At 30.0% G+C, this 16,261-nt stretch overlaps 2 protein-coding genes across 2 annotated transcripts; one reads left to right on the top strand and one right to left on the bottom strand.

Moving 5' to 3' along the window:
* Positions 1-797: 797 nt before the first annotated feature.
* Positions 798-13,807, bottom strand: LOC132940849 (coiled-coil domain-containing protein 50). The gene is made up of 8 exons (XM_061008637.1): positions 13,417-13,807; positions 3,365-3,427; positions 3,141-3,270; positions 2,220-2,366; positions 2,020-2,128; positions 1,676-1,792; positions 1,434-1,614; positions 798-1,374 (listed from the first exon to the last, which is right to left on the bottom strand). The coding sequence occupies exons 1-8, from the start codon at positions 13,568-13,570 to the stop codon at positions 1,229-1,231; spliced, it is 1,047 nt and encodes a 348-aa protein (XP_060864620.1). The 5' UTR covers positions 13,571-13,807; the 3' UTR covers positions 798-1,228.
* LOC132940850 (large ribosomal subunit protein uL10m) lies at positions 8,075-9,084 on the top strand. The gene has a single exon (XM_061008639.1). The coding sequence runs from the start codon at positions 8,238-8,240 to the stop codon at positions 9,000-9,002; it is 765 nt and encodes a 254-aa protein (XP_060864622.1). The 5' UTR covers positions 8,075-8,237; the 3' UTR covers positions 9,003-9,084.
* Positions 13,808-16,261: the final 2,454 nt, after the last annotated feature.

Genomic DNA, 16,261 nt, shown 5'->3' with positions numbered 1-16,261 from the left:
TACTTGCATTAATAATATTTAAAAACTACCGAGCGGTTCAATTTAAAAATACTCTTGAATTTGGGTTCAAAAACCACATTATTATAATTTTTTATTTCAGCAGTTCTCAGTTTTTACTTGCATACCCCAAAGATGACACCATAAACACCTTGCTGGATAGTGGATTTGGCCTCATTAACTTTTAAACTCTTAAAACAACTTGAGTCAAAAATGTATAGTTATCTCAAGACATAGGTAATCCAATAAAACTTGGTGTTTAAAATTAGTGCTTTAGCATTTTTCATAATTCTTAAACAATGAGGTGGTCCTTAGTTTTTGAAAAACCACTTTTTTAACTGAATTCTGGGCCATTGATGTAATCTTAACAGTTAAAATAATAAATCCAAGTAGTTTAAACTTTAAATGATCAGCCTCCAAATCAGGGCAGTGGAATTGCTACTTAAAGGGGAAAAACCACTTAATACCTCCAAAAACGCAAAATTATTTTGCTTTTTAAATTCTAATAAACTAAAAACCGAAATCATATTTATGGGTGAAACTGAGTAATTCGGCCTTTAAATTGTTGTCGTTGCTGACCTCTAGAATTCAGTGCAATAAAACAACTGTTTTGAAAAAACCAAAATTAATAAGTACAGGTACTTAACTTCATATTCAATCGACTAAAATAGCAAATAAAACGTGTATCAATTCATTTAAAAATAGATCAGATAGAGAAAAAGTTGACATAAAACAGGCAGTAGCCAGATAAAGATAGGAGTTATTATTTATATTTTTTGGGTTAAGCAATGCCATTGAAATAAAATAATACAAAAAAGTTTTATTTCATAAATAAACAATAAAAATAATAAAACGCTGTACATACAATATTTTTTTTTATCACGACCATTATTATCAATAGATTAATACAATTAGTTTCACAATTACAGTAAGAACGGTATTAATTCAAAAAAATATATACATTTTTGCATAATATGAACTATAAGATAAAAATATAATTGACAACAAGTGAAATATTAAAAATACGCATTATTTTAGTTTACACGAATTATTAAAATATGTTCAGATGGACAATGAACACAGTTTTAGAAATTGGTGGAATACCAGATTTTGATTAATAATAAGTATAATTCACAAAATAAAAAATTTACTATAAATTATAATACAATTTTTGTTATGCTCAGAATCTAAAATATAGAAATATCACATTTTATTTTCCCACCACTAAACGTTACTTAAATACTTTAAAAAATGATGCAACACCATCAGTCTTTGATTTTTTTTTCTTATCTGTATGATTGCTTCGTCGTTGTCCTTGAATTGGCATGTACGGAGGAACATCGTCTAATGATGAAGATAGAGCAGTAGAAGTACCACCTATAAGTTCAATTCATAATTATTTTACTAAATAAATAGAAATTAACCAACACACTTACAAAAATTGTCTTGTAGTTCTGTTCTTCTTGAACTATATGTCGGATCAATAGCAATAGCAATATTAGAAAGAGGTTCTTGGGTAGTTGATACAACTTCAGACGATTCTTCCAACTGCTGTTGTTTTTTAAGTAATGCTTTTTGTTTTGCTTTTTCACGAGCTCTCCTCATTCGCGCTTTTTCCTAAAAAAAAATTGTACTTGAACTTCCCTTATTTAAAATTTTAAAAGTTAGTAAATCTTACTTTTTCTTGTAAAAGCTTAGCCAATTCACAGTCTTGTGTTTCAATAGCAATTAATCTATCCCTATCTTCAATTGACATGGGACGTCCTTCTTGTTCTTGAAGTCGCTTGGCCAATTCCTTATATTTATTTATTAATAATTATTAATTCACTAAATACTGTATACAAATTTAATGTAAGATTATAATTATTTTGACATACTGTTGCTTACATCTTTAGAATTTGACGAGTGTAACTCTAGTCACGACTATAAATATTAACGTGCACTAAAGACTACACCCGTTAAATGCTATGACTGACTAATAATTAATTAATACAATATAAAGAACAAAAAGGAACTACTCACAGCATCCTTTTGTTCTTGAATTCGACGGTTGACCTCTTCTTCATAGTCAATGTCATGCAAAATATCGTCAATATCAAACTCAGTATATTCATTGGACTCTACTGTAAAACTTTATAAATTGATAAATATTTATTTATTTAATTATTGCAATTTGAATCCCAATTAGATTATTACAATTATACATTTGATAAAAGAAATACTTTTTAGTAGATTCTGGTTGACGGTGTTTTTTTAATATTCCTGGTCTACTTCCACCTGAATTTGCAGTAACCCCGATGTCATGTGTATATTTATTTTTTGTTAATTTATCAGCTAATTCCATAGCAACTTTGAGATCTTTTTCTTCCCTAAAAATAATAAACTGATTTAGTCATAAGATAATAGATTATATTATTTAATAAATAACAGTCATTATGCTAACATATAACTTTATGACCACAATGATGTTACAGTAAAAACTGAATTGCTCGGGACTGATTTGTCTATTGTAGGGAAATTCCTGTCTTACAGGGGTTCGTTATTAGGTTTTACTGTACTATTAAAATTTTGGTATAACTAACCTTTATAGGTACTTTTAGTACAATGATTGTTCAATTTATTTTTTTATATTTTGAGTCTGTTTACACGATAAGTAGTCTAAATAATGCTTCGATTTTCATCTTAAGTGTCTTCTCCGATTGGGAAAGTGAATGTAGTTGGTGCATTCAAGAGGTCAAAATTAAAATTTCCAACAAATTTGATTTTGGTTTTTGGAGTAACTAAGAAAAATTGCTGATCATTTAGCATTTTCTATACCTACACTTTGAAATTTTCAAAACATTTTGACTTAATATGTTGAGCTATCTTAAAGCATATAAATTTATATTCAATTTTATTAGTTTATTTTTAATTAATGTCGATAAAAATTTTTTTACTGTCAAATAACTTGTAGTCAAAAATTTATATTACAGTGACTCTCGACACTTATTGCACATCAAAGCGTTACCACTTAACCAGTTTTTTAAATAACAATGAATTTTCCAAATTACAACTTTTTTTTTATTAATAATATCATTAAAAATTGGTTTATAAAAATTACATATAAAATTTATCATCCACATTCCAAACAAGTAGGTACTCACTGTTCTTTGATGAATGCGCCATATCGTTCTTCAGCTTCACGTATTTCACGTTCCTGTTCCTCCTTGGCTGTAGGCAAGTCTTGTCGAACGATAGCATTACGCGAACGATTTCCACTGTAATGTTCGTCGACTGTAAAACAATTATATATGTGTTAAATTAAGATAATAAAATGGAATAGCACTCAACAATAATAATAACACAATCAACAAATAACATAACTGACCTTCCAACTTTTGTAAATGATACGCCAATGCCCCGTCTTCGTGGACCAACCATTCTTTACACACTAGAAAATAATAAAGCAGTTAAAATGAGGATCCAATGTAAAAAGCATTTCATCATTAATAATAATAATGATACAAGGACTCCCTCAGTCACTCCTACTCCACACTACAGACACACCACTACACCAAAACAAACGATGATCTTGCATACGAAAAAAAAGGTCTAAAAAACATTCCATGAAACGAGTAGCTACCTGCAGAGAGAAGAGCGCGTCAGCAACAGCCTCTATTGTTGATTGTGAATAGACTGTGAGAAAATAATGAGAAAAAAACAGTCCTGTATGGCTGTATATTATGAGGTTCATTGTAATGGAAAGTCACAATGGTTTCACGCCTGGATGAATAATAGTGTGCGTGCGTAAGTATGAGTTGTATCAGGTTTACCAACCGGTTAAAGTTGAGTGTTTCTCTAAATTATTTAAATTTGTATAAGTAAAAATATGATTTACCTCTACTATTATAGAGAAAAATAATTTTAAAATGAAAATATATGACTATAACAACATTTAAATCCGTTCCAACGGAAAAAAAACAGGCATTCGTTATACACTTTTACATAAAATAGCCTCAGTCACAATCACTTATAATATAAAATAATAATAACAAATAATATTGTTCAAGCACACAAACGTACGATGTTTACTAACAAAACTACCTGTTGCTCTGGGGTTGGCAGGTGGTTTTCGGCAATGGGGTACGGCAGAGGCGGTGCTGTCTCCCTCTCGCTCGAAACGAACAGTGGAAAAAAATAAGCGGGATAAATTCCACGGGTTCGAAAAGTCGCGCACAACCGACAATAGATTTAAAATTTTTATTAAAATACGGTACTTTTGATGAAAATTACGAAAACGGTTTTTGCGGCATTATAATAGTAATATTCGCTGTTGGTACATAAGAAAATTAACCTGGTATGCAAGAAACGATGTAGATCTATACAGGCGAGCGGGAATTTAATGATGAAAGAGAACGCACGTTGTCTGCAGACTGCAGAGGTGTATATCAGTCGATGAGTTGCACACTGCACAGAGGCCTGGACTACAACTGTAAATGTAGGAGTCACATAAAATTGTATATCATGAAATATTTACCGAACCGTGCAACTACACCTACGACTACGGTCGCGCAGACGCCAGACGGCGGCCAAATATAATATTAATTTTTTTTTTGCTCCAACCAATATCACGCGTGTGATTACATTTACGATGAAAACGTATATTTTCATAGCGAACGTTTATAATATAATATTATGCGTGTGAACTGGGCATGTACATAAATTATTACTACCGAATGTCCACATATTCCCCTCCCACACATTCAACCCCTCCGACCGAAGCAACGACCACCTCGATTCCCCCTTTACACAGCTACGCACCGGTTGTGGCGCTCGACCGACAAACAGTCAACAGATCACTATACCCGTCCCCGGTCCCGCCACCACTGCCTCTACTTTCGGTTTGGTTTTATTTTTGTCCAAGGAAAAAATCGAAACGAGAGTAGAATTTTGGTAGACTTAAATACTTAATCACAATGTTAACTTTGGCTAAATTATAATTTTATGAACAGTTTTTGATAGCCGGTGTTCAGGGTTGAATCAATAACAGTATAATTATATGTATACATTTTTTACCATTTGGACCATTTTCACCATTACACAATATCATATAATATGATATATTTAATTTTAAACACTCGCCAGTCGCCACTAAGGTTTTTCAAATTGTTTACAATTCTAAAAAATGTATAGTTGCTACCTTAATTATAATACTTTTCCACTACTCTACAGCCTGATACCTATTTAGGGGGGGGGTTGACATATGTATATTGTATTATAATCATAGATTTATAGAGTTTTCTATAAGTCAATGATTATATTAACAAAAATTACTTTACAGGAAAAACTCTCACACCTCGTTGATGAGCCGGATTTTTATTATTATTTTTTATCTAAAAAGTGAGAACTTTTTGTAGGTCAAATCAAAGTCCAAATTTTACTTTAATTTTACTTTAAATAGTGCTAAAAAATGTATTTGAAAAATAAAAATACTGTGTATTATTCAAATGCATATTTTAGCTTTTATAATTATAATTTTGAAAAAGATTACAGAAAGCATGTAACATTTAATATAATAATATACCGAATAAAGTACTTAAGTATCTAAATACAAAAATATATACATATAAATAGTAAGCGTTTATATAGTTTTTGTGATTTCAGTATAATTTTCTATTTTTCTAACAAGTTTTGAATACAATTAACTTGTTTTAAAGCACTTTCACGAAACCAATTATTCGCTTAAATGATTGTTGTGGTGAATTAAAGAAAAAATAAATTCTGATAACTTATCAAATTATATTAAAATAATTTTTAAATAAATAGTGAAACCTATAAATTTTTATAAGTCTAGTCTACGTATACACTATACCTATAAATTATAATATACAAACATATGTAAATAATAAATCAAGCAAAAGCTGAATAAGAATTTGTGAATTTATACTATTGATAAGTCAATTATTTTTAAATTAAATTAATATATCGTACTAGAAATTGTATATAAAATTTATTACACAAAACCAAAGCAAATATTTTGTTTTACGAATTTATAATAATATACTAGTTGTCTTGCCCGACGTTGTCCAGGCCATTGATTTGTATTTTTAATAAATATATTTGTACAAAATGTATGCAGCCATAATTCTTCTAATTGATTATAATTTATAATATAGCTGATCCTGCACACTTCGTTGCCCGTAAAAAATGTCAACTCTTAAGAAAATTGTGATCATTCAACTCCTTTTGGGTGCAACTTGCTGCAGTAAATGCAACCCAGCCACCCCGGGAGGCAATTCGACTATGTCGGGCGTCGGCCGTCGGATCGCAGACAATGTGCGACAGCATATCAAGTAGGCATTGTGCGAAATTTCGATTGTACGCATGCTTGATCTGCCCGATTGACTAATGGCAACCATTTATAAACAAAATTTCCATCGTAAATCTCAAAATCCATATTTGAGCACTTCCCCGAGTTGGTCCAATAGTGATTCTAAATCATCCATGGAACCACTCAAACACACAAACAATTGCATTGAAATTGATCGGTCTAGCCGTTTAGGAATACATAAAGGACATACAGACAAACATTCATTTTTATATACAATATACATACTATATAGATATTATTGTTATTATTTTTCTAAACTCTTCCCCGTGAAACAGCTGATCTATTAGTGAAGTTACCTTATTAAAATCCGTTGAGTACTTTTCAAGATATGCGCGTACATACAAATAGGGACTGATTGATACATACAAAAAGAGACATTATTGAAGTTTTAGTAGGAATCCCACATCTTTTCTAGTACTAATAACATAGCCTACGTTACTCAAGGATAATGTAGCATTTAAATAGTGAAATAATTTTTGAAATCGGTCCGGTGGTTTTTGAGTTTATTCGTTAAAAACTTACAAATCTTTCCTCTTTATAATACTAGTATAAATTGCCATATTGGATACAAGTCAATAAGAGTGAACAGTAGACAGTAATAGTATAGTACAAAATACTTCTCGAGTGTAAGCCAAAATACATAATATTTTTCATAGATTTATATATTTAGGTACCTATCGATTCTATGACGTTATTACGTTAAGGAAAATAGATACAACTAAACTAATATAATAATTGTTATACATTTAGCAGCGAGAAAAATATTACCTAAAATCCTAAATAAATAAAAATGAATAATTTTTATTATTACATCGTACAAGAATGGTAGAAAATAGATATACAAATGCAGAATTAACATTTTTTGAAATCGATCAAATTATAAATTTAATAAATAGGTGCGTATTTATTGAGTTTTAAATAATGTTATCAATATTAAAAAAATTAATTAGCAATATTATTACTCATATTTTATTTAGAATAATAGTTAAATAAAAAAAAATAAAAATAGGTACGCTAACACTTGCACGTACAATTTAAAAACCATATAGGCAGATATTCAGAGGCAAATAAAAAGTATACTTAATTGCAATTCATAAAAATGCTAATTCACTGCGATACGTAGGTACAACTTGCGTCTTGTAGCAGTCTTTACGACTCTAAATAATATTATGTAATCAACATTAACTCCCTTTATTAATATTATTGACGAATTCTTGATGTTCTATTTTAATAAATGATTGAATGATCATTGGTAGTAGAAATAAACATACATAAATACAAAATCTAACCAAACATTTTCTTAGAAAATTGCATATTCTTCTTTTAAATAAATATTTAATTGATGTTTTGTTTTTAGTAAAGGGCCCAATAAAAAAAAAAATCAACCGTAAAAACATGCTTACGTATTTCTAATAGTAGGTACTATTAGGCTACGTTGGTCGTAAAAACACGGTTTTGGTATCAAAATCAACATGAGAAGTTGAACTAAAAAAATCGTGGAATAGATTTTTGAAATTTATTTTTAAACTGATTAAATTTGCATTTGAAGTTGGTTGTACATTTATTGTACCTATTAACTCAACCAAGACACACCCAATACAATATTTGAAAGCATGATATTATAATAGTATATGGCTACACTGCGTTCCAAGATTGGTAAAAGATGAGAACGAATTGAGGTTATCGTTCCAAGCCTTATATTGAAATATTATTATTTTTTAGATATTAAATTTTAATATCAGTTCACACTTTCACAGTAGTTATTGTAGTCTACACTCAACCTTTTTTTTTTGTTTTGAGTTGTTAATTAATTATAAGTATTTTCAATTTTTTTTATCCAAACAATAAAATTTATAATAATAATTAGATCATGTTAAACTGTTCAACTAAAGCTATTTGTAGTCGAGGATTTACACCAAATGTCATCAGCGTACGATATAGAAGAGTCAATGTACAGAAACCAAGAAAACCAGATCATTACCGAGCCGTCATTGAAACAATTACAAAGCCTAAGTATCCATGGCCAAAACTATCAGATATGACATGGAGTGAAAGATGCCCTAAATCATTCAGTAAAGCATTTAAACAAATAGAAAATAACCCATATGAAAACATTTTGGCTAAAGAACTTAAAGAATTATTTGAGCAGAGTGCAATGGTTGCAATATTTCATAAAAATCCAGTAAAGGGGGAAATTGACTTCAAAACTAGGAAAACTTTTAAAATGGCTGATATGGATCACGTTGTGTATGGTAAAAGCACTTTAAAACTAGCCTTGGCAGAAACAAATTATGCTGCAGTGTTGAATTTATTTCAATCACACAGCTCAATAGTATTTAGTAGTACATCACAAGTACCAAAATTGTTAAAAATTACAAAGAAAATGCCTCACTTAATTTTATTAGCATCCATAGTTGATGGGAAATTATTAAGCAAAAACCAAACTGTAGAATATGGAAACCTAGTAAATATTGAGAATGCCAGATCAAGACTGATTGGTGTAATCAGTCAAGTAAACAATAGGTGTTTGCAGACTATAGGACAAACACAGTTGACAATGGTTCGATATTTGGAACAATATGGACAGTCATTGGAAGTTGATAAAGAAAAAAAGCCCATAGAAGAATTAGACTAACATTAAATATCAACAAATTGTAACATTGATTTTTGGATAATTTATCAGATTAATTTTCAATAAAATATTTGTAGAAAATTAATACATATGTTTATTTTATAATTATATTAATTAACTAATAATTTAGTCTATTTATAGTTAAAAACCAATCAAGTTTGTCTTAAGGTGTTTATATATTTATAAAACATTAAACAAAAAACCATTTCATTGAACATATTTATAATACTATTGGTTTTTATATAGAAATCTAGTATATGAAGCCTAATCTTTGATTAACTATTCCTATTTAAACGAGGTTTATTGACACATCACACTATGGCCAATTGGTACAAGACTGCCACGACTTAAAATTCAAGTCTCTCTAATAGATTTTATTTATTTTTATGTAGGTTTGTTGCGTAGTTGCATGTTTCATAAACACAAGAATTCAAGATTTTGATTCGAGACATTTGAACATGATAATTCTTTACTGGATGCTCACCCATGAAAAATAATGAATGGCCATACTTCAGTTTGTGGCAGAAATGACGAAATAGCTCACTTTTTGATTTATTGACCATTATTTTAGTAATGTCATTATTGGTATTTATTAGTCACACAATAACACATAAGATATTTGGCTTGAAATGGAAAACTGAAACAAAACCAACCAAATGTGGTAGTTTTGTTATTCAAATACCTATTGTTAAACTGTCATCGCCACCTAGGAGAAATTTAACTTTGTAGCTTTTGCAAATTTTTAAAACAGAACTAGATAACAGATCCAATTTTAAAATTTAATTACTTTTGTAAGTCTTGCACTAATAATGCGATATATATTTGATATTTTTTATAAATTTACCTACACAAACAACAAACATGTGATAGGTACCTTAGATTTTAATAAATATTTAATTTATATTTTCATAAATAATAATAACCCTTCAAATTATAACAATATGTATTAGCATCGAAAAATGTATATAATATAGGTTTTGTGTAGTCTGTATTACATTAAAAAAGAAAACCCTAAAAAAAGGTTGGGGAGACGTTAAAAATACCATTAGTAAAAAAGTAAAAATATATCTTCAAAAACTAGAAACAAAATTAAATATATTCATAACAATTTTTACAAACTATACAAAAAAAAAATGTTATAACAAACAAAATAAGTGACAGTTTTTATATTTGATTTCATATGAGTACCTAGTTAACTATCGACTCATTGACCAGTCTAAGTCTATCCACACAATATTCACACTTCGTCTCTCTCCTTGCCCTGAAGTATCTATTTATGGCACTCAAATTCCTACTTCTTCTACAGTCAAATATCTAGGACTCACACTTGATCGCAGACTTACCTGGGCTCCCCACCTTAGATCTAAAAGACAAAATTTAAACCTACGGCTGCGCCTGTTAAAAACTTTTTGCAATAACAACAAATACAACAAAACTAAACTCCTAATTTACAAATCTCTAATTAAGCCCATCTGGACATATGGCATACAACTCTGGGGTAATACAAAAATTTCAAACATCAACAAAATACAAACCTTCCAAAACATAGCGCTAAGGAAACTGCTTAATGCTCCTCCTTATGTCTCCAACCTTTCCATTCCGCAAGATCTCAGGATGAACTCCGTCAAAGATGAAGCAAAACTTTACTATAAGCGGTTTCACAGTAGGTTACTATCATCCTAACCCTCTTATAAAAAATCTAGCAGTCCCTTCGATCCCGGGTAACTCCTTTAGACGTCTCAAACGTAATTGGTGTCGTGACCTGCTAAATGCTTGATTCCTAGATCAAATTTCCCCTAATAAACTAAACAGGTAGTGTTATCAATGGGTGGCTTCTTCCGTCATATTACTCATGTTTTTTTATTACTCTTATCTAATTTGCTTATTATTCTATGAATAGATTGTAAATATCTTGTAAAAATAAAAAAAAAATTAAAACGACGGGTGAGATGATAATTAACAATATTATAATATTTAGATATTACACCAGGGGCAAATACTTTGTAAAATAAAAATGGCAAAACACAACTCACAACACAACAATAACCCTTACCAAGGACGTGTATCAAATAAATATGCTATACCTACTGATAATATGTTCTATTGTCCTTCTACCAATACCCACCAACCCATATTTGAGGTGTTGCCTGAGCAATTTTTGACACATAAATTGACTATGCATACGGGCATTGGAAATTTTTACGTTCAAATTTGTAAAATAAATATTTTTAGCGTAGACATTATCTCTTTTAACACTTCACCACTGCTTATTCCATTTGAAAAGTTGTAAAAAATGTTATCAATAACTATAAACTAATAAGTTAATAGAAACACAGAAACTATATTTTAATAATGTTTACATTACAAGTAATCCAAATTAAACAAAACTTTATATGAAACTGGCTGTAGAGTTATAACCCAAGGAATCTTCTTTATTATTTATCATAATTTACTATTAATATAATATCACAGATTATATGGTGATCAGCTATAAGTAATGTCTGTAATGACAATGTTGCCAGATTTTAAAATTAATTTCAGAATACAGGTCTTAGAAAATAAAGTACATTGTGTCTAAATAACATCTATGTAACACCTCTTAACATTATATTACATACTCTGAGAGTTTCTTAAATCATTGAATATAAGGATCTTTATTTTGGTGAAAGATGAATTAATTTCTACATATTAATTGTTATACCTAAAACAAGTAAAAATGTACCTTTTTATAAAAAAACAATTTGTAAGGTGTGGGTTATTTTTTAGAAACTGAACATTTTTATGTCTCAAATAGAGTTAATGAGATAACGGGACGTAAATCTGAAAAATACAGGACAATTCCATATTAATTAAATACAACATCTGTTCAACCTTAAGTAATTAATAGTCATATTCCTTAATGCCTAGTTGCATAACCAATCACTAAAAATTGAATGAATCAATTTTAATGAATCATTGAATTAATCAACTTTGAATTCAACCCCCATAAATTATATATTCTAAAAAATATATTAACGAAAATAATAATAATACAGGAATTGGACATTCTATTAAATGTCAATAACCCAATTAAAGAAAAGAAAGTACAGTATTATTAAAATGTACAGTTATAAAGATTTGAGACTCTTTGAAGCATGTTTAAACTCTGATTGTTTATTTGAAGCGCTATGTAATACTTAGGTATTACTTAGGTATTTAATTAGTTAAATAATATAGATTTACATACCTATATATTTTTTTTATTATTAATAGTTAATTTGTCATTTGGTTGTTTGTACTATTTAATTTATTTTATTCTTAAAATGACAGTAATAATTGTTTTTGTATGTAGGTAGGCGCCTTTTTATTTATTCTAATATTTAGTACCAACAACGATAAGGGAACTGTTTTCATAGTGATTTACTACTTGGTATGTATGTACCTACTACTTTATTATATAACAAGATAATTTATGATGCATCGGTACTCGCTAATTTGCTTACGAAACTACAACCAAATTAAATTATCCCAAGACGGAATTGATTTGGTATTGCTAAAAAATAAATACGGTGAAACCTAAATTATTCGAATCAGTTGGGGAGAAAAAATAATTCTAGTTATCGAAAAACTTGTATGTACTTATTGAAATTACCGGGCCAAGATATTCCTTCGAGTTACCAAAAATTTGACTAATAGAAGTTATTGAGGTTCCACTGTACTTAAAATACATGCATAGGCGCAAATAACGAGGGGCTAGAGGGTGGAATAAGCCCACAAAAAAACTTAAAATGATTATACCACATGGAATATATGAAAAAATTTTATAACTACATCAAAATCTTCAGCTCTCCCAAATCTCAACATTAATCATTGTGCCAATAAAATATAAATATATATGCTTGACAAGATAAAAAGATTCAGATTGTTATCAACTAACAGATTCAAAATGTATTAATTTGAAAAAAAAATGCATAAACAAATTGGATTTATTGATTAGTGTCTTGTCTACTACGAGTACTACGTGACGCAAGAAAATACCAACACAATTAAATCACTAAACGTGACCAGAAATTGACCATAACCATAAGTAGAATGCAGCGATATTGAAAAACGACAGAAGAATATTTGTGCCGTTGCGCCAAATTGAAATTACGTCCCTGCCCACACTTAACAATGACTTACTAAGCGGTATGCAGTCATGCAGAATGCAGATGTGGTACAACACCCCGGGCTAATCGAACACCACGACACTGCAGTGAAAGTGACCCAAAACAAAACCAACCACTTTCTTTCTCCGACGAATTTAGGATATTTATTATTTAAAGAACCATACAAACAAGATAGAGATCTTTGGCCTACATTTCAAGTGTATGAATGAACTACTATCTATACGTAAACATCAACAAGTAAAAATGTAATAATAAGAATAATATAGTACCCGAGTTGACCTTTCCAGGTTTGGGCAACGTGTCGCTGGTGGCCTTCTTCCTAATGTTGTCCCCCATGGATCCGACGCCGCCAAATCCAAACTGACAATGCATAGCCGGCCGACACTCAGTGTCGCGTCGCGGCGCTATGTTCTCTGACGGCATCGGAAACCATTTTGTCGTTTGTCGTCGTCGACTTGTCGAGAGCTACACACACCAGTTGGCAGTGGTTGTGGGACTGAGGGAGACAGGAAGCAGTCGCGACCGTCGGTGGACGAACGCTCTGGTGAAGCGAGTTCTTAGCTGCTGTTGCCTGCTGCTCCAACGCTCCGTCAGTATCCGGTGACGAATATCGAATGGTGATAGTGATCATTGGCCGTCTGCCCACGAATGGATCAGTGGCGTAATTTGGTCATGTTTGTGGGAGGGGGTATTGAAACATTTTCCCCCCTCCAGCCACACCATTAAAAAACAAACAAAAAATGTTGGTTTTTATCATATTAAACACTTCTCAGTACATTATATTATTATTCTGTGGTACAACCATTGTGATCTGTATATAATGTAAAATTGTAAAGTGCATGTAATAACTGCATCATAAATAGTTACATACCTACTTGTAAGAGTTATGTAGATTCGTGGAATAATCTGCGTAGACACAAAATACTCAAAATAACTTCAAAAGGTTTTAACTTTGAAACTAAGTTCGATCGATTAATTCTGATTAAATCTTTGTTCTTAACTGGATGTAATAGAAATACTACATGGGAATATGGGACACAGAAAAATTTCCGAAATTTGCTTGGGAACTAACCTGCTTTGTTATGCTTATGCAGTATGCTGTATTTCAATACATTAGTGCAGTAGTAATTATTGTTGTTACTTGTTTCCTTAGATCATAATATTATAGTAGGTATATGATCCAAGTAAATAATATGATCTAAGGTTATTACGAAGTAATATTATCTTAGTTATGCACTTTACATATAAAGCATAAGGGAGTCGTGTTTTTATAGTACATTAGTACCTTATACCTATAAAAAGTTGAATACTTAAATATTAAATAAGTACTTAATTATCGTTTACGAGTCTTAAGAAAGTCATGGGGGGGATACGACACCCAAATCCCCCTCCTTACACTACCGGAACGGATCATAACAGGAACAATTTATTACTGTCAATAAACGACGACGTGCCTATAATTGTAGGTACGTCATTGTTAAGCCGTTTATCATTATTTTATAATTATTGGAAGTAATGTACTTTAGATATAACCGAACCAGCATGTCATCTGTCCCCCGCGTCATGTTGTTTTATTCTTAATATAGAATAACAAAAATGTAGCCAATAAGTAACTATCAAGTAATTATTCAATAAGACTCAACAGTAATAGTAGTTGTAACTTTAAACTTTGTAAGTATACTGTATAGACCGTTTACCTGTTGTAGGCTGTAATCCCGAAAGTGCAATGTATAAAATACGCCAGCCCGAACAATCCAAACGATGTCTTCATTTCACCACGACCCGGTTGTAGAATAATAATATATATTTTATATTATATACTTTTATAAGTATAGTGTTGCACATACGACACATGGGCATTCTTATGGCCCGTGAGAGCTGTGACATTCTACAATTATCATTACTTTTATTAATATTTTACCCACAGGTAGGTACCTACATTATATTTAAAAAAAACACTGTTCGCTGCACCCGTCACCCGTGCACCCGCTTATGAAAAAATGTTACGATACGTATAGTTACTAATTTCTCAATTATTAGTTACATTAAGTACCTAGGTGTATTAAATAGTAGGCTGAATTAATTTTAAAAAGTATTTTACAGTTCGCACTGTAAAATAATTTGTGGCATAAAAATTTAAAATTAGCATACGCAATTTGGAAGGAACATTGTGTGTAGAAATATATAGTTTTAAATTTTTAATACATATTGTACATTATGGAAAAGCGTAATAATATATTACATATTCAAGGAAAAGTTAAAATAAAATTATAAAATGTATTTATATAATATTAAATAATAATTATTAATTTGTCGCTCGGCAGCATTCGTAGACAATTATTAATAATTCCTTAATAAAGTTAGTGTGTATATCTACTAGCTACTACTGACAACTGACTACTGTATAGTGGGTAATGTAAAAAAATACCTATATGTATACATTTAGAATACCAAGTTTTTAACATTTTTACAAAAAGTATTCTAAACAGTTAATGTCAAGTTAATTTGTAAAACGGATTTATATCTTCTACATTCTTTAAGCATAGCTTGGATGGGCATATTATAAATAGTTAGTTAATAATTATTTGTTATAATATATTTTATGACGCTTACAGATTGCTATATATTAAAAGATTAAACAAGTGTAGCAAATATATAAAAATTAGTTGAATATAAAACTACCTGGATAAAAAAAAACTTATAATAATAATTATTATTAAAATACACATTCAAAATATTTAACACGTATATAATTTGTCATGCTAAATGTCATCAGCTCTATCGTGAGCTCATCGTAGTCTATGTATATCTATCACGAGTTAAGATATTCGTGTCATTCGCGATATCTATGATCGTGATCATTAAGAAATGAACTATTAAGATTATCTTAAAAATAATAAAAAATAGACCTTAGATCATGATGGTGATGGAGTATAATACCAATAATTGGTGTAATGTTGTTTTATAATATTATGATCTATGGATGAATGATGGAGATAGATAAGAATCTATCTTATTGTTATCTATCTCAATGATACCAGCTCTTACAACTTAACCATGGTATATACACAGAATTTCATCTATTCTTTGGTATATGTATATAACCACTATATA

The sequence above is a fragment of the Metopolophium dirhodum genome, chromosome 3 (assembly GCF_019925205.1).
Source record: "Metopolophium dirhodum isolate CAU chromosome 3, ASM1992520v1, whole genome shotgun sequence".
NCBI lineage: Eukaryota > Metazoa > Arthropoda > Insecta > Hemiptera > Aphididae > Metopolophium > Metopolophium dirhodum.
Note: the sequence above shows the minus strand (reverse complement) of the source record. Positions and strands in the feature narration are given on the sequence as shown.